The sequence below is a fragment of the Cuculus canorus genome, unplaced genomic scaffold, assembly GCF_017976375.1.
Source record: "Cuculus canorus isolate bCucCan1 unplaced genomic scaffold, bCucCan1.pri scaffold_54_arrow_ctg1, whole genome shotgun sequence".
NCBI lineage: Eukaryota > Metazoa > Chordata > Aves > Cuculiformes > Cuculidae > Cuculus > Cuculus canorus.
Window position 1 is genome coordinate 377,303 of NW_026527841.1, and position 17,177 is coordinate 394,479.

A 17,177-nucleotide genomic window follows, 5' to 3' on the forward strand; every position below is an offset into this window, starting at 1 on the left:
GTCCTTTGCAAAAGTCCTACAAGTTTCTTAACTTCCAATGGGATTGGATTATGACAAAACAACACCAGAGATCCTTTAAACACTTTTTTCCCCTTTTTGTTGACATGCGCATTGTCTCAGGCAATGGCTGAGACTGTTTGGAAAGAGGTATTTCGTTGTAGAATAAATAAAGAATCATAGAATGTCCTGAGTGTGAAGGGACCTTCTCCTGATATGCAACTTAAACCTCGCCTGGCACATCTTGCTGCCACGCCCTTGGGTGGACAAGGTATCGTGTGGCCAGGGGTGTCTCAAGAACTCATAATCCAGTCGGAAGCCAATGGCTCTGAAGGGGGCTGTGAGGTCACTTCTACCTCTGGAGGGGACAAGCCAACAGCAGGAACATCGCTGGGAAAGAGACTTTGAGGTCACCACTTTCTGAAGCAGCTGATAGGTCTGACCTTGACCCATGGCAGGGATTTGTGCGTTAAAGCTCACACCTGGCAGCACCCACCGTTAATCACCTCCCTGTCCTGCATGTGCTTTAGCATAGCTTCTAGGAGGATCTGTTCCATGATCCTCTCGTGATCTTCCTTGAGCTGGGAGCCCTGTACTGGACACAGCAGCCCTGATGTGTCCTGTGGTGGGTCAGCCTTGGCCAGCAGCCACCTCACCCAGCTGCTCCCTCCCTGCTCGGACTCAATGAGATCAAGGGGGGAAAAGAAGCAGAGAAGCTCATGGCTCAAGAGAAAGCAAAGGAGGTCAGTGATCGATGACTGTCACTGGCACAGAAGTGCTGACTTGCCAAAGGTCAATTTAATTCATTGCCAGTTAGAAAAGATTGGATTGTGGGAAACAAAGACAAAGTGTTAAAGCCCATTCCCCCCACACTTTCTCCAGGCTCAACTGACTCCATTGCACTGAATTCCTCTGCCCACCCCAAGCCCAGGAGAGGCGTGGAGGATCAGACACTGGAACAGGTTGCCCAGGGCGATTGTGGATGCCCCATCCCTGGAGGTGTTCGAGGCCAGGTTGGATGGGGCCTTGGGCAACCTGATTTAGTGGGATGTCCCTGCCCATGGCAGGGCAGTTGGAACTAGATGATCTTTAGGCTCCCTTCCAACCCTCACTATACTATGATACTATGATATTACTATGAAGAAAGGCATCGATTGTGAGAAAAAAAGGACAAAATGTTAAAGCCCATTCCCCTCTCACTTTCTCCAGGCTCAACTGACTCCATTGCTCTGAATTCCTCTGCCCACGCCAAGCACAATAGAAGCGTGGATGATGGTGAAGAAGGAGTTAAAAGTCAGTAAAGAACATCCCTGCTGCTGCTCCTTCCTCCTCACACTTCTCCCCCGCTCCAGCGTGGCTCCTCTCCATGGGATCCCACCATATCAGCAGTCAAGGCTCTGTGTGGTTCTTTGCTTTCTCTCTATCCATGGGGCAGTGTCAGGGCCCTGAGAGCATCCATGGGCCTTCACGGGCCTTCACGGCCCTGGCCAGCATCACCTGGGACCTCCACACACCTCTACACATGCGGGTCACAGAAGGGTAGGGTCATAAAAGGCTCAGGGAAAAGTCTCAGAAAACTTGAGAGTGACAAGAGTCAGGTCGTGGAAGAATCAGGTCCTAAAGGAGTAATAGAGGAGTTCAGTCACTGAAGATCCAAGTGTTGGTTAATAGAAGTCTCACAGCAGAGCTGGGTCACAGAAGTCTCGGGTCATAGAAAATTCAGGTCATAAAAGGGTCATAAAATATTCAGGTCATGTAAGAATTGAGTCATAGAAGTAAGAGAATTTTTTCTGGTTTTAGGAGGGTTTGACCTTAGAAGGGTCAGTTCAGAGAAGCATCGGACCATAGCAGATTCATAGAAAATCAGGTCATGCAAAGTTCATAGAAGAGTCAGGTAACAGACGTGTCGGTTCATATAATGGTCGGCACTGCTGAGGCTGCACCTTGCATCCTGGGTTCAGTTTGAGGCCTCTCACTCCAAGAAGGACATTGAGGTCCTGGAGCACATCCGGAGAAGGGAATAGAGCTGGTGAAGAAGCTGGAGAACAAGGGTTATGATCTGTGGCTGAGGGACCTGGGGTTGTTTAGCCTGGAGAAGAGGAGGCTGAGGGGAGACCTCATCACTGTCTACAACTGCCTGAAAGGGGGTGTGGTGAGGTGGGTGTCGGTTTCTTCTCCCAAGTGACAGGTGATAGCGCAAGAGAGAATGGCCTCAAGTTGCACCAGGGCAGGTTCAGATTGGACATCAGGAAAAAATTCCTTTGTGGAAAGTGTTCTCAGGCCCTGGCAGAGGCTGCCCAGGGAGGTGGGCGACTCACCATCCCTGGAGGTGTTTTAAAGGTGAGCAGATGAAATGCTCAGGGATCTGGTATAGTGTCAGACAGGTATGGTTGGGCCTGAGGATCTCCAAAGTCCTTTTCAACCAAATGAGTCTATGACTTGAGTCCCAACCAGCAGCACCAGCCTCACTCAAGGCAGAGACTGGAGAAGTTCTGTGTGTGATTGAGTCAGGCCCGTGACCAGTAGCTTCTCAAGGCTGCTTCCAGGAGTCTCCTGGAGTCTCCTGTCTCCTGTGGAGGGAGCTGCAGTCCCGGGTGGCAGCCTGAGACTCCTCAAGGGAAGCCACCAAAGGGGTTTTGTATGCGGAAGTCAGGTCCATGCCTGAGAGCCCCTCCACCAGAGGGACTCCTCCCAGGCATTTCCTGGAGACATTTTGTCTGCTGTGGAGAGAGGAAAGATCCTGGCTGGCAACCCCAGACTCCTGGGCAGCTGCCCCAGGAGCCTCTTCTCTGTAGTCAGAAGATCTGTGCCCCACACCCCCTGTTTCCTCCTGCTGGGAGGTTTCCCTGTGGGACGAGGGGTGGCAGTGACACTTTGCTTCTGCCACTGCGCCACGGATCGGGGCTATAGAGCATTGAGAGCTGGTGGACATGGAGTGCCACCTGGTTTTCCTTTGCTTTCTGGAGTGAACAGCCATCTGGCATGCAGTGGCCGGCTCCATCCACAACAGCTCCTGCTGTGCCAGGTGGGGCAGCACCCACATCGTCCTGTTCCACTCAGAGCTGTGGGGTGTCCCCATGGCCCTGGGCGTGGTATATAGTTCAGCCCACCTGAAAGACTCAGGGGAGCCCCGGGGGCTCTGCTCTCCTCCAGAAATAAACAGAACAGAGATAAAAAACTTGAAGAGAGCAGGAACAAAACTTCACTGAGAAAGAAACAGCCCTAATTTGTGCAGGGAAGCTCTGGGGTAGAGGGTGGCCGGGTGCCAGTTTGTGGTGGCTTCTGCACGGCAGGAGTGAGGCAGAACCGTGCGCTGGTGCCGGGCTGAGCCGGCAATTGTGATGTGGGCATCTCTCCACAAGCCCCGCACTTTACCTCTCATTTCTATCAGCAGATACGCAGGAGGAAGAAGAGTCCCTGAGCTCAGGAGGTGCCAGGGGCAGGGGCTTGGCGAGGGGCAGGGGGTGGCTGGGGTCTGGGCTGTGAGGTCACAAAGCCTGCTGCGCCGTGCGGGGATATCCTGTGCTGTGCCACGGGCACCGCTCCAGTAGTGCTGACAGCAGCGGCAGCAGCAGCAGCTCCAGCACCATGGTGCAGGCACGGAGGGTTGTGGCCCCCATTAGCCTCGTTATCTTCCTATTCCTTGTCGAAGCCCGGGATGCCCAGGCTGCTCCATGGAGAGCGCGGGGATCAGGTGGGTGGTTAAGAGCCAGCACCCAGCCCTGGGCAGCGTGGGGCTGTGCCCAGCGCTCCTCGGGGTGGCAGCGGGGCTGGGGTCAGGATGGGGCAGGGCTGGGAGAGCAGCGGGGCTGGGCCAGGCTGGGTGAGCTGTGGCAGCTCCACTGCAGGTCCCTGGAAAGAAGTGGATCCCAGTGTCTCATGGAACTGGGCTGGATTGCAGCTGTGCCTGTAGGCAAAGGCCACAAGGCTTCTCAGCTGGATCTTGTCCAGGAGCCTCAGGGAGACCCCACAGCTCGTCACTGGAGTGAGTGGCACTGGGGGTTTGTAGGACATTCACCTTCCTCTTTTCTTGGCCAGAGCTCTGACGTGTGCGAGAGCAGAGGGGAACAGGTCAGTCAGTGCTGTGCCCTGGGAAGGTCTTTGCCGGCCTCTCCCCCTCTGCGCTGCTCCCCGTGCTGGCTGCAGAGCTGCCTGGGGCTGAGCTTAGAGCTGCTGTGAGCTCCAGGGAGTCCTTTCTCCTGGCAGCTCCGTGCCTGCATTGTGTTGGATCAGCACGGTGCAGGCACCCAGTGACTGCACGATGCTCCCGAGTGGAAGGGAGAGACGAGGGCCATGGAGCGATCCCTCTTTGGAACTGCATTCACCACCGTTCTGATTGGAAGAAGTAGATTGGAATATTTCACGGGAGCTGCTTTCTTCTGTTTGTTTACAGATGTGGCTGGAGATGATGAATCTCCAGCTTCCCGACTGAGTCCCAGGGACGACGTGCAGGGACATCGCATGGGTACGTCATGGCTTTTGGCCTCCTTTGGAAGCTGCCAGCTCAAAGCCCCCACAGGGGCACTGCCTCCCCTGTGTGAGACAGCACAGACCTGCACCGCGTGTGCCACCCGTTCCACAATCCCCTCATGTTCTGCTGTTTGGTTTGGATGGGATGGAAATTTCTCATGGATGTTTGGGTGCAGATGTGGCTCCTGCTCCAGCTTCTTGGCTGGATCCTGTGCTGGAGCCCACCTGGCATCATAGAATCATAGAATCTGGAGGACATCCCGTCCTTCCTCCGTGGCATCCCAGGGGTGGCTGTCGCTCTGGGCTGACTGAGCGCTCACTGTCAAGATCTTAGTAATGAGAAATTTAACTGGATCCTTTCCCTTCAGATCTTCACGGAGCGAAGTACAAAGCCAAAGTAATGAAAACTTCACAGCAGCTCACAGAAATGCTGGAGGAACTCCTTGCCAGGCTGAAGAAAGCCAATCGTGGTGGGTATGCAGCCCTCGTAACCGGAGGGCTTGGGAAGCAGAGGGTTTAAAGACTTGTGTGGACAAGCCAGAGCCTACACCAGCAGGAAGGGATCGACAGGAGCCTCGCTGCATGACATGCTCCTAGACACCCACAGGAGCTGCTGAGCCACAGGGATGGTCCAGAGTCTCTGCCGCAGTTGTGGTCCCAGCTGCGCCCCAGCGCAGATGCTGCCCTAGTCGTGCCAATCCTGGCCAAGAGCCGTTCTGGGCAGACATTGGCATCTAGCCGGCAGAAGCTGTGGGAGCTCAGCCCTTGCTGCTGGTCATGGCAGGGGAGAGCGTCCCTGGGCGGCAGAGAGGACGCCCAAGAAGTTTGGGGTCACTGAGACTGGCAGACTTTGCTGGGGCTGCAAAGCCTGGTCCAGCCCCTTGTGCTACTCCATGTCTGAGGGCTTTGGGAGACACCTCGGGGACAGGCGCAGATGGAAGCTGGACACCCAGCTTGAGGCCGCACGGCTGGCTTGAAGGCAGTGACCGTGAAGGGCTGTGGATTCAGGGTTGGTGGTTCAGGTCTCTGCTTCCCGCTGTGTTTTAGACAACTTGGCTGTGGTTTCCCTCTGGCTTTGGGGGTCCGTGGACACCTCCACCGATGTCTGGCTCCCACGTTGTTCCCTGAGCCCCTTCCAGCACCTGCAGTTCCCCAGGGCAGGAGCAGATCCTCACTTCTGATGGAAATGTTTCTCCTCTGTGCTCACTTCTAGGCGAGGGTGGTGGCAACGTTATTTCATCTGATCAGATGGAAGTTGGTTTGGAGCCCGTGGCACAGCCTGGAGGTGAGTTCCAGATATCCCTTTCCCTGAAAGAACACACACGGACACTGGGCCAAGAGCTCATTCCTTGCAATTTTCCTTTAGATCCTCTCACAGCTGACGACTTCCCGACTTCTTGGCCAATCCTTTCCTCCAGCCTGAGAGCGATTACACAGGTCAGTCCGCGGGAGGAAGGAGCCTCTCCCTTTTAATCTTCTTTCTGTGCACAATGCAAGTTGCTCCTTCCATGGCCAATGGAGAAGACATGGAGAAGAGCAGAGAAGGGACCAGGTGGGCTCGGCGATGGCCCTGGGGCGCTTTCCCTTGCAAAGGTGTCTCTGCCGGCCCCTCACAGCCAGAGCAGCTCCCAGTGCAGCTGCCAAGCCAGCGCTGGTTGGGCTTGAGCTCGGAGCTGGTGTGAGCTCCAGGGAATCCTGCCCAGCAGGAAGGGCTCGGTCAGAGCCTGGCAGCAGCGGTGCTGGGTCTCACACCTCGCGGGCACTGGCAAGCGATGGTGCAGCCTCTGTTTCCGCTTGTGGCTGCAGCTGAGAGGCGGCGCAGCTGCTGCCCCAGTGTTACCAGTGCGGATCAGAGCTGGTTTGTGCAGAACTCGGGGTGCAGATTGAACGGCCTGACATGTGCTGTGCTTTTGTTCAGCTCGCACACCGCTCTGCTTTCCCACAGGGCTCATTCCAAGCTCCATGAGGTCCCAGGGAGTGCTGGTTGCCCTTTGCCAGTGCGGGGCAATTGGGGGAGATGCCAACTCTGCAGCTTTTTGATGTGCTCCGTGTCCCATGTGCAGACCCACAGCTGGAATGGGACGGGTGTGACTGTACTGGAGCGCACAGGGAAGCGCCTGAGGGCTTTGTGTAGGAGCCTTCTCCCAGGGGCTGTTTCCCGGCTGGCCTGGATGCAGCTGCTTCCCCTCCCCTTTGAAGGAAGGGCTGTGGTGCCACCGAGCAGTTGCCACAAACCCACCCCGTGCAGCTCAGGCCAGCAGATCGCCTGCCACGGCCTCGTCCCCCAGCAGGGCAGGCGCAGCGGCTGCTTGAAGCAGTGATGGGCACAGCACCAAAACCCCAGTCCTTGTTCCCAGACCTTGTCAGTGTCTTTGGGAGGGATCGCATCCTGGAGGGCCACCACCCTGAGGGGAACGGTTCCATCTGATCCGACTGTCCCACTTTCTCTCTCTTAGAAGTGGACGAAGAAGGTGTGTCAGAGATTGCGGAAGAGAGCGGTGACTCGGTGCCCATCGCTGCCAAGGGAGAAGGTAATTGCTGTCCCGTGGTCACCCAGTGTCACCCATCAGGAGGGTGGGAGCCGGTCCGAGGGAAGGGAGAGTTGGGAGTGACCATCGCTGCTGCAGTTTGGTCTGGTTTGTCCATGGGTTTGGTCCGATGTCCCTCAAAGGAGCAAGTGGCCAAGCAGCCGCGCTCCTCACGTGCTCTCCTGGATGCCCGATTTTGGTTCAGTGGGACAACCTGTCCCAAAGGCTGGGAACGAGCCTGCAGGCACCAGCGCTGGAGAGGAACAGAGAACAGTCCTGGCCGTGCCAAAAGTGCTGCTGAGTTCTCCAGAGGGTCACAGGACAGACTGACATTCTGAATTGCTCCTCCAGGTGTGGGCAGCAAGACAACCCCAAGGGTTCACAAGAGTGCTGCAGGTGTTCAAAGGGGACAAACATACTTGATGGCAGCTGTAGCAGGAATGCTGGCATCCCTGCCATTCGTCTTCTCGGCGTGCTGCTTCCTCATCTGGCTGTGGAGGAAGAGAGTAAAGTGAGTCACTGATTCCTCGCCTTGCTTCCTTCAAGGGTTTCTCATTGCCACGAGGCATCGCTGCTCAGGTCTGGGCAGCGCCGAGCGAGGGGTTGGCCAAAACACTCTGCTGAGGTTTCTGCTGCTCTCGGGTGCTTTAGTTGGTGTCTGAACTCCTCGCCTTCTCGGGAGCCCGCTCTGACTGGAGCCAGGGTTGGCTCGAGCTGACCGTGCCTGGACAGGAGCAGCCCCAGGAGCAAGAGGCGTGGGCAGAGCCAGGTCGGGATGGGAAAGAGCAGGGGCTGAGATTGCCCTGGAAAGCGAGATGCACACGCTAGTGTGCACATGCTGCTCCCCAGGGAACCTTCCCAGAGGAATCCCCACGCTCAGTGGTGCCATCAGGTGCTGGTGTCCCCTTCGGTCACGCTGTGCCGGCAGATCCCAGCCCAGGCTGGGAAGCTGTGCCAGCTCTGTGCCGTGGAGGAGAGTCCCTGTGCCCCACCTGCAGCCTTTTCTCTCCACAGATCCCCCTTGGAGGCTTCAGAAGCCCGGATGGAATCTGGCCAGCTGAATCCACGCACCGGTCAAAACTAAATGGCCCCTGCAGCCCCCGCCTCAGACCAGCCCCGCGACCCGAAGATGAAGACCTGTTATTTCCGTTTTTTCGAGGATTAAAAGTTATGGAAACGCTTCCAATTACAATCCAAAAGAACAAAGTCAATCAATAAACCAGAAAAACTACTCTCTGACCTAGAGGAGTCCAGGAAGTGCTGCACAGTGTTCCTGCCCCTTGGCACTGCTCACCCTCACTGCCCCCAGGAAGAGCCCTGAGCCACGCAGGAGGGACAGGGTCTGCCTGCCCAGCGCTGGGGCTCAGGGCTTGGCCTTTGTGCTTCATCAAGCAAACCCAGGCTTTCCTCAGCATCCCAGCTGCCTGCACAGCCCCTCTGCCTGCCTGCAATCGTGGCCTCCAATTATTGACCCTAACGAGTCCCTGGGGAGGCTTTGTCAGGAATGATCCTCACTGAGACCAATTCAAGGGACTTGGTTTGATCTGACTTTGGGTTCTTGGAAGAGGGCAGCGCTGCAGAAAGACAGCTCTGGCCAGGAGCAGCTCCTCTGCACAGCCCAGCAGGGCTGAGGGCGCTGCCTCCAGGCACTGACAGAGTCATGAAAAGAGGTTAAAGGCAGACCGGGGTGGGAGTGACAGAGAACACCTCCCTGGGGGAGAAATCTTCACAGCCTTTCACAAGGTGAGTGTCTGGGTGCAGGGCGGTGCAGCTGCAGTGCCTGGAAAGGGCTCCTAAAGCTCGCACATCCCAGACTGGGAGGTCCTTTAGGGGACTCTCTGATTTTTTCCAGTGCAGAGGAGAAGGAGGTGCTCTGGAGCAGGACTTCCCTGCTGCACCGTCAGAGAGACAGAGCGTGGTGGCCGCCTTCTCCCGGGGATGGCTGCAGGGCTTAACAGCTCTGAGTGAAGTCAGGGGTATCCTCGAGAGCAGGGCCCCTGCACCCCAGGCGTCTCTCTGCCAGGGAAGGGTCCTCAGGGTCTCTAGAGGGGTTCTGGGAGTATCTAGAGCAATCCAGACGTTCCTGGAGGGATCCTATGGGTCTTGAAAGAGGTTCTGCAAGTCCAAGATGGGTTCTGGAAGTCTCTGAAGTTGTCCCAGGGGCTCCAGAGGGGTCCTGGAGGGTCATAGAGTGGTCCTAGGAAGTTCTAGTGGGGTCTTTGGGGTCCTATATTGGTCCTGGAAGGCTGTAATAGCTGGAAAGCTGTGGGGTCATAGAGGGGTCCTGTGGTTCTCTAACAGGGTCCTGAAGGTCCAAGAGTAGTCCTAGAAGGTTTTAAAGGGCTCTCAAGAGATCCCAGGGGTCTTAGAGGGGTCCTGGAAGGCACTACAGGGGTCCCAGGGGGCTCTAGGGGGGTCCTGGGGGTCCTAGAAAGCTTCTAGGGGCTCTAGAGGGGTGCTGAGGGTGCCTACAGGGGTCCTGATGGCTCTAGGTGGGTACTGGAAGGGTCTAGATGGGTCCAGGGTGGTTTAGAAAGGGCTCCTGGGGGCTCTAGAGGGTCTCTAAGGGTCCTGGGCATCTCTAGAGAAGTCCTGGATGGCTCTAGAGGGGTCTTGGGAGTCCTAGCGGGGTCCTGTGTGTCTCATAAGGAGTCCTGCAGGTCCAAGAGGGGTCCTAGAATGCCCTACATGGGTCTCAGGGCATCCTAGATGGGTTCTAGGCGGCCCTAGTGGGGTTCTGCGTGTCCTAGAGGAGTCCTGGAAGGCCTTAAAGGGTTCCCAGGGAGCTCTCAATGGGCGCTGAGGGTCCTAGAGTGCTTCTGGGTGGCTCTAGAGGGGTTCTGAGGGTCTTTGAGGAGTCCTGTGGGTCTCTAGAAGGCCCTGCAGGTCCAGGAGGGGTCCTGGAAGGCCCTAAAGCTGTCTCACGGCACTCTAGAGGGGTCTTTGGAGGCTCTAGAGTTGTCCTGGTGGTCCTAGAAGGGTTCAGGGGGGTCTCTAAAAGAGTTCTGGAGGGCTCTAATGGGGTTCTGAAAGACCTAGAGGGGTCCTGTGGACCCAAGAGAAGTTCTGGAAGGCCCTAGAAGGGTCCTGGGTGTCCAGAGAGGTTCTGACGGTCTTTGAGAGGTCCTATGGGGCTCTAGAGGGGTTCTGCGTGTCCAAGAAGGGTCCTGGAAGGATTTAAAGGAGTTCCAGGGTGCTCTAGAAGAACTTAGAAAGACGTCCACTGAGGGTGATTTGTCCTGCTCGGAGAAACAGGGCAGCTTCAAGCTGTGCTGGGAAACTGAGGTGAACCAGGAGATTAACTGACTTTCCTTGGTGGTTGGTTTGTTTGTTTCTTTTGAAGGTAGGCAAGTGTGTGCATTCCTTCTTGTCCTCATCTCCCTGGCCTTTGCCAAGAGTCTTCCGTAAATGCCATCAGCATACAGACTGGGAGAGCTGACCGACCCCTGCTCTCCCCTTGGTGTCTTAATCCCATCCTGACCTGTTGCAGGGGGCACTTCCGCAAGCTGGGAAAGTCTCCTCTCCAAGCAGCAGCTCTCCAGCCATACTTTGATGTCAGGGTGGGACCCTTAGAGCAGCTTCCAGCCGTGCCAGAAGGCAGAGGCAGTGCCTGGTGGCACAGGGTGAGCTCCTGCAGTGGGTGAGCTCTGGCCTGGCTCAGCTCTGCTATCGGTGTGGGGCTGCACGGGGCCCTGCGTGCTGGGAAATGGCTCCGGGGTATCCAGCGCTCCACACGGAGAACCGGGCTTCTGGACAGGCCTGTCCATCCGTGGGGCATCCTGCTGCACCAGGATGGTGCGGGAGAACTGTTTGCGCAGTTGGTGCAGCTGAACAGGGCAGCGGAGAGGAACGGTGCTGTCTGCTCCCTCAGAAACTGCTGGGAGGGGAGTGGTGGGAGCTCGGTTAACGTCAGTTTGTGGTGCAGCTGTGAGACAGCGTGTAGGGTGGTCCTGCAGGAATTCTGACCATGTGAGCGGGCAGCAGGGAGAACTCACAGAAAGGAGGGCAGTTGTTTTAAGCATCAAGGTGAAGGGAGGTGAGAGCCATGAGTGCTCTGGTGAGCAATGCCCGAGTATCCCTGATCCCAAGTGAGTCTCCTGTTGCGTGTCCTGCTGGTGGAGCAGAGTGGGGGATGTACAGAGTGGCTGGAAAAAAGGCCAGGTGGTGCTCACAGAAATACCTGAGGCCATTGATGGAATTTTAGCCTTCCCATTCCTTTCCCTGTGAGCATTGGACCAAGGTTTCTCTTTCTCCTTTCTAGGGATAAACTGAGGCTCTATACCATGGCTTTACGCTTTTGTGGCTTTCTGTTCTCTGCCGCCCCTGGAGCCCTACACACACTGAGTCCCTTGCTGTAGGACAATGCAGTTGCACTTTCTGGAGGGATCTCCTAAAGCTGACCCATGCCCCAGATTTCCAGGATCTATCAAGATGTCTCTCCCACTGCCTCTGCTGTAGAGGAGATGAACGTGCTGCCAAGCAGGGCTTCCCTGCTGCCCTGTCAGAGGCACAGGGCATGAGGGCTGACTTGGGTGAGAAGGGGAGAAGGAGGGGGAAGAGAAATAGAAAAGGCCTTTTCAAGACTGAGCAAGTCTTTGAGACTCCTGAGCTGTGTCCTTGAGTGGTCAGTAGGTCTCCTAATGGCCTCCTAACGTGCCTTCAGCCATTCCTCTGCCCATGGATGCTAGACCCATCAGGTTTTTCTGCCCTTTCGAGCCTCCAAAGAGGAACCCGCACCCAGGCAGTGCCCTGCAGACAGACAGGTTTGTGTAGGGGAGTGCCCAGAGGCTGGGATGGAGCCTGTGAGCAGAGAAAAGACTTGGGACAGGGGAAAAACGACAAGGAAAGAAACCTGCAGGCAGCAGCGATAGGATCTGGGAATGAGAGAGGAAAGTAAAATCAGAAATGTTAGAGAAATCTCTGGAGAGTTGCCTCCAGCGCAGCCCCTTCCTCTGAGAAGGCCCTTTGCCTCTTCCCCCGCCCAGCAAAGCCTCTGCCCTCGGGGCTTTCGGGCTGAAGCCCCTCCTCTGCAGCCACAGCTCCATTTCCCTCTCCAGAGCACAGGGGCTGAGAGCCACTGCCCGGCACGGTTGGTGTCTCGGAGGGGATGAGCACAGCTGCGGAAGGCGCACACTGCCTGCGTGCCCGGCTGCCTCTGCCCCGGCCTCTCGCAGCCACACCCGCCCTCTTTTCTTCTCGACGTTTCTCCCCCCCCCTCCCCCCCCCCCCGTGCGAGTTTCTGAAGCCGAGCACAGGCACTGATCTCCCGGCGCCCTCCAGCGGCGGCACAGTGGGTACTGCGGCTCGGTGACCACCTGAGGCGGTGGGGCACCCCCACCCTGAGCCGCTAAAAAGCGCAGGAGAACCCCGGCGGGAGCGGAGCCGGCGGCGCTCCTCTCCCGCCACGCGGCAGTGAACGGCCCCGCGCGGGGCATGACGGGAGATTTAAAATGGTCCCTTAGAAGGGCGGGAAATGGAGGCGGGGCGGGGCAGTTAGTGAGTGAGTGAGTGAGTGAGTGAGTTAGTTAGTTAGTTAGTTAGTTAGTGAGTGTGATGGGGCAGTTTGAGCGGCAGTTCCAGCAGGGAGGGAGCAGAGAGGGGCTGGACACCGGCCAGAAGGGACCGTAGGCCATGGTGGTTACCCCGGCAGAAGATTAAAACCGCTCCGGGTGCCGCAGCGAGCAGGAGGGATGTTGCCACCCAGACAGAGCCTCAGTGGGTCATAGAATCACAGAATCACCAGGTTGGAAAGGACCCACTGGATCGTCGAGTCCAACCATTCCCAACACTCCCTTAAACCATCATCGGGCACTGGAACAGCTGCCCAGGGAGGGGGTGGAGTCACCTTCCCTGGAGGTGTTCAAGGAACAGCTCGATGAAGTGCTGAGGGACATGGTTTAAGGGAGTGATAGGAATGGTTGATGATCCAGTGGGTCCTTTCCAACCTGGTGATTCTATGATTCTATGGACTGAGGCCAATTGTATGGGTTCAACAAGGCTGTGTGACAGCTCCTGCACTTGGGCCACAACAACCCCATGCAACGCTCCAGGCTTGGGGAAGAGCGGCTGGAAAGCTGCCAGGCACAAAGTGCTGGTTGACAGGGGCTGAACGTGAGCCAGCGGTGAGCCAGGTGGGCAAGAAGGTCAACAGCATCCTGGCTTGGATCAGCCATGGGGTGGTCAGCAGGAGCAGGGGAGGGGTCATCGCCGAGTACTCGGCACTGCTGAGGCTGCACCTTGCATCCTGGGTTCAGTTTGGGGCCCCTCACTTCAAGAAGGACATTGAGGTCCTGGAGCACGTCCGAAGAAGGGAATAGAGCTGGTGAAGAAGCTGGAGAACAAGGGTTATGATCTGTGGCTGAGGGACCTGGGGTTGTTTAGCCTGGAGAAGAGGAGGCTGAGGGGAGACCTCATCACTGTCTACAACTGCCTGAAAGGGGGTGTGGTGAGGTGGGTGTTGGTTTCTTCTCCCAAGTGACAGGTGATAGCGCAAGAGAGAATGGCCTCAAGTTGCACCAGGGCAGGTTCAGCTTGGACATCAGGAAAAAATTCCTTTGTGGAAAGTGTTCTCAGGCCCTGGCAGAGGCTGCCCAGGGAGGTGGGCGACTCACCATCCCTGGAGGTGTTTTAAAGGTGAGCAGATGAAATGCTCAGGGATCTGGTATAGTGTCAGACAGGTATGGTTGGGCCTGAGGATCTCCAAAGTCCTTTTCAACCAAATGAGTCTATGACTTGAGTCCCAACCAGCAGCACCAGCCTCACTCAAGGCAGAGACTGGAGAAGTTCTGTGTGTGATTGAGTCAGGCCCGTGACCAGTAGCTTCTCAAGGCTGCTTCCAGGAGTCTCCTGGAGTCTCCTGTCTCCTGTGGAGGGAGCTGCAGTCCCGGGTGGCAGCCTGAGACTCCTCAAGGGAAGCCACCAAAGGGGTTTTGTATGCGGAAGTCAGGTCCATGCCTGAGAGCCCCTCCACCAGAGGGACTCCTCCCAGGCATTTCCTGGAGACATTTTGTCTGCTGTGGAGAGAGGAAAGATCCTGGCTGGCAACCCCAGACTCCTGGGCAGCTGCCCCAGGAGCCTCTTCTCTGTAGTCAGAAGATCTGTGCCCCACACCCCCTGTTTCCTCCTGCTGGGAGGTTTCCCTGTGGGACGAGGGGTGGCAGTGACACTTTGCTTCTGCCACTGCGCCACGGATCAGGGCTTTAGAGCATTGAGAGCTGGTGGACATGGAGTGCCACCTGGTTTTCCTTTGCTTTCTGGAGTGAACAGCCATCTGGCATGCAGTGGCCGGCTCCATCCACAACAGCTCCTGCTGTGCCAGGTGGGGCAGCACCCACATCGTCCTGTTCCACTCAGAGCTGTGGGGTGTCCCCATGGCCCTGGGCATGGTATATAGTTCAGCCCACCTGAAAGACTCAGGGGAGCCCCGGGGGCTCTGGTCTCCTCCAGAAATAAACAGAACAGAGATAAAAAACTTGAAGAGAGCAGGAACAAAACTTCACTGAGAAAGAAACAGTCCTAATTTGTGCAGAGAAGCTCTGGGGTAGAGAGTGGCCGGTCTGGGCTGTGAGGGAACAAAGCCTGCTGCACCGTGCAGGGATGTGCCGTGCTGTGCCACAGGCACCGCTCCAGTAGTGCTGACAGCAGCGGCAGCAGCAGCAGCTCCAGCACCATGGTGCAGGCACGGGAGGCTGTGGCCCCCATTAGCCTCGTTATCTTCCTATTACTTGTCGAAGCCCGGGATGCCCAGGCTGCTCCATGGAGAGCGCGGGGATCAGGTGGGTGGTTAAGAGCCAGCACCCAGCCCTGGGCAGCGTGGGGCTGTGCCCAGCGCTCCTCGGGGTGGCAGCGGGGCTGGGGTCAGGATGGGGCAGGGCTGGGAGAGCAGCGGGGCTGGGCCAGGCTGGGTGAGCTGTGGCAGCTCCACTGCAGGTCCCTGGAAAGAAGTGGATCCCAGTGTCTCATGGAACTGGGCTGGATTCCAGCTGTGCCTGTAGGCAAAGGCCACAAGGCTTCTCAGCTGGATCTTGTCCAGGAGCCTCAGGGAGACCCCACAGCTCGTCACTGGAGTGAGTGGCACTGGGGGTTTGTAGGACATTCACCTTCCTCTTCTCTTGGCCAGAGCTCTGACGTGTGCGAGAGCAGAGGGGAACAGGTCAGTCAGTGCTGTGCCCTGGGAAGGTCTTTGCCGGCCTCTCCCCCTCTGCGCTGCTCCCCGTGCTGGCTGCAGAGCTGCCTGGGGCTGAGCTTAGAGCTGCTGTGAGCTCCAGGGAGTCCTTTCTCCTGACGGCTCCGTGCCTGCATTGTGTTGGATCAGCACGGTGCAGGCACCCAGTGACTGCACGATGCTCCCGAGTGGAAGGGAGAGACGAGGGCCATGGAGCGATCCCTCTTTGGAACTGCATTCACCACCGTTCTGATTGGAAGAAGTAGATTGGAATATTTCACGGGAGCTGCTTTCTTCTGTTTGTTTACAGATGTGGCTGGAGATGATGAATCTCCAGCTTCCCGACTGAGTCCCAGGGACGACGTGCAGGGACATCACATGGGTACGTCATGGCTTTTGGCCTCCTTTGGAAGCTGCCAGCTCAAAGCCCCCACAGGGGCACTGCCTCCCCTGTGTGAGACAGCACAGACCTGCACCGCGTGTGCCACCCGTTCCACAATCCCCTCATGTTCTGCTGTTTGGTTTGGATGGGATGGAAATTTCTCATGCATGTTTGGGTGCAGATGTGGCTCCTGCTCCAGCTTCTTGGCTGGATCCTGTGCTGGAGCCCACCTGGCATCATAGAATCATAGAATCTGGAGGATATCCCGTCCTTCCTCCGTGGCATCCCAGGGGTGGCTGTCGCTCTGGGCTGACAGAGCGCTCACTGTCAAGATCTTAGTAATGAGAAATTTAACTGGATTCTTTCTGTTCAGATATTCACGGAGCGAAGTACAAAGCCAAAGTAATGAAAACTTCACAGCAGCTCACAGAAATGCTGGAGGAACTCCTTGCCAGGCTGAAGAAAGCCAATCGTGGTGGGTATGCAGCCCTCGTAACCGGAGGGCTTGGGAAGCAGAGGGTTTAAAGACTTGTGTGGACAAGCTAGAGTCTACACCAGCAGGAAGGGATCGACAGGAGCCTCGCTGCATGACATGCTCCTAGACACCCACAGGAGCTGCTGAGCCACAGGGATGGTCCAGAGTCTCTGCCGCAGTTGTGGTCCCAGCTGCGCCCCAGCGCAGATGCTGCCCTAGTCGTGCCAATCCTGGCCAAGAGCCGTTCTGGGCAGACATTGGCATCTAGCCGGCAGAAGCTGTGGGAGCTCAGCCCTTGCTGCTGGTCATGGCAGGGGAGAGCGTCCCTGGGCGGCAGAGAGGACGCCCAAGAAGTTTGGGGTCACTGAGACTGGCAGACTTTGCTGGGGCTGCAAAGCCTGGTCCAGCCCCTTGTGCTACTCCATGTCTGAGGGCTTTGGGAGACACCTCGGGGACAGGCGCAGATGGAAGCTGGACACCCAGCTTGAGGCCGCACGGCTGGCTTGAAGGCAGTGACCGTGAAGGGCTGTGGATTCAGGGTTGGTGGTTCAGGTCTCTGCTTCCCGCTGTGTTTTAGATAACTTGGCTGTGGTTTCCCTCTGGCTTTGGGGTCCGTGGACACCTCCACCGATGTCTGGCTCCTACGTTGTTCCCTGAGCCCCTTCCAGCACCTGCAGTTCCCCAAGGCAGGAGCAGATCCTCACTTCTGATGGAAATGTTTCTCCTCTGTAGCACAGGGCCTGACAGGTTGTGGAAAAAGTACAGAATGTTTGTTTAAGGGGGATGTGCTGGAACTCGTCGGACACAGACCCTGGAAGGATTAAGATAAGGACGTGGACGCGTAGGCAGTCTCTGGTCTCTCGTTATTTATGCCCTTGAACATTGTTGTTGTAGAACAGTAGGATTTAGATAAAGAGGTACAAAGAATCACAAGAATGTATCTTAAGGAGGAGTTGTCCTTTAATGATGTAACCAATAATGAGCTCACCTTTTGCAATATGTATGAACCTTAATTAGTTGTAACAAGTAGTATAAATATGTGTTAAGTGTACAATAAAGTGGAACACCTGCTTGCATCAAGCCAAGTCCCGTCTCTCCATCGCGGCAAATTGGTGCCCCGTGTGAGGAAGGCCGATAACCACCTATCTGTGTGGCATGCTG

General features: G+C 56.6%; 1 protein-coding gene across 3 annotated transcripts; it reads left to right on the top strand.

Annotated features, from left to right (window-relative positions):
• Window positions 1–3,052: 3,052 nt before the first annotated feature.
• On the top strand, window positions 3,053–8,225 carry LOC128850705 (uncharacterized). Of its 3 annotated transcripts, none has more exons than XM_054055685.1 (6): window positions 3,053–4,462; window positions 4,836–4,937; window positions 5,681–5,904; window positions 6,924–6,998; window positions 7,347–7,506; window positions 8,010–8,225. In XM_054055685.1, exons 1-5 carry the CDS (start codon window positions 4,291–4,293, stop codon window positions 7,416–7,418), a joined length of 645 nt encoding a protein of 214 aa, XP_053911660.1. In that variant the 5' UTR covers window positions 3,053–4,290; the 3' UTR covers window positions 7,419–7,506; window positions 8,010–8,225. The 3 variants fall into 3 exon arrangements, with proteins under 3 accessions (XP_053911660.1, XP_053911662.1, XP_053911661.1); XM_054055687.1 differs by having other exon boundaries at window positions 5,681–5,752; window positions 5,834–5,904; window positions 6,924–7,506; XM_054055686.1 differs by lacking the exon at window positions 8,010–8,225 and having other exon boundaries at window positions 7,347–7,993.
• Window positions 8,226–17,177: the final 8,952 nt, after the last annotated feature.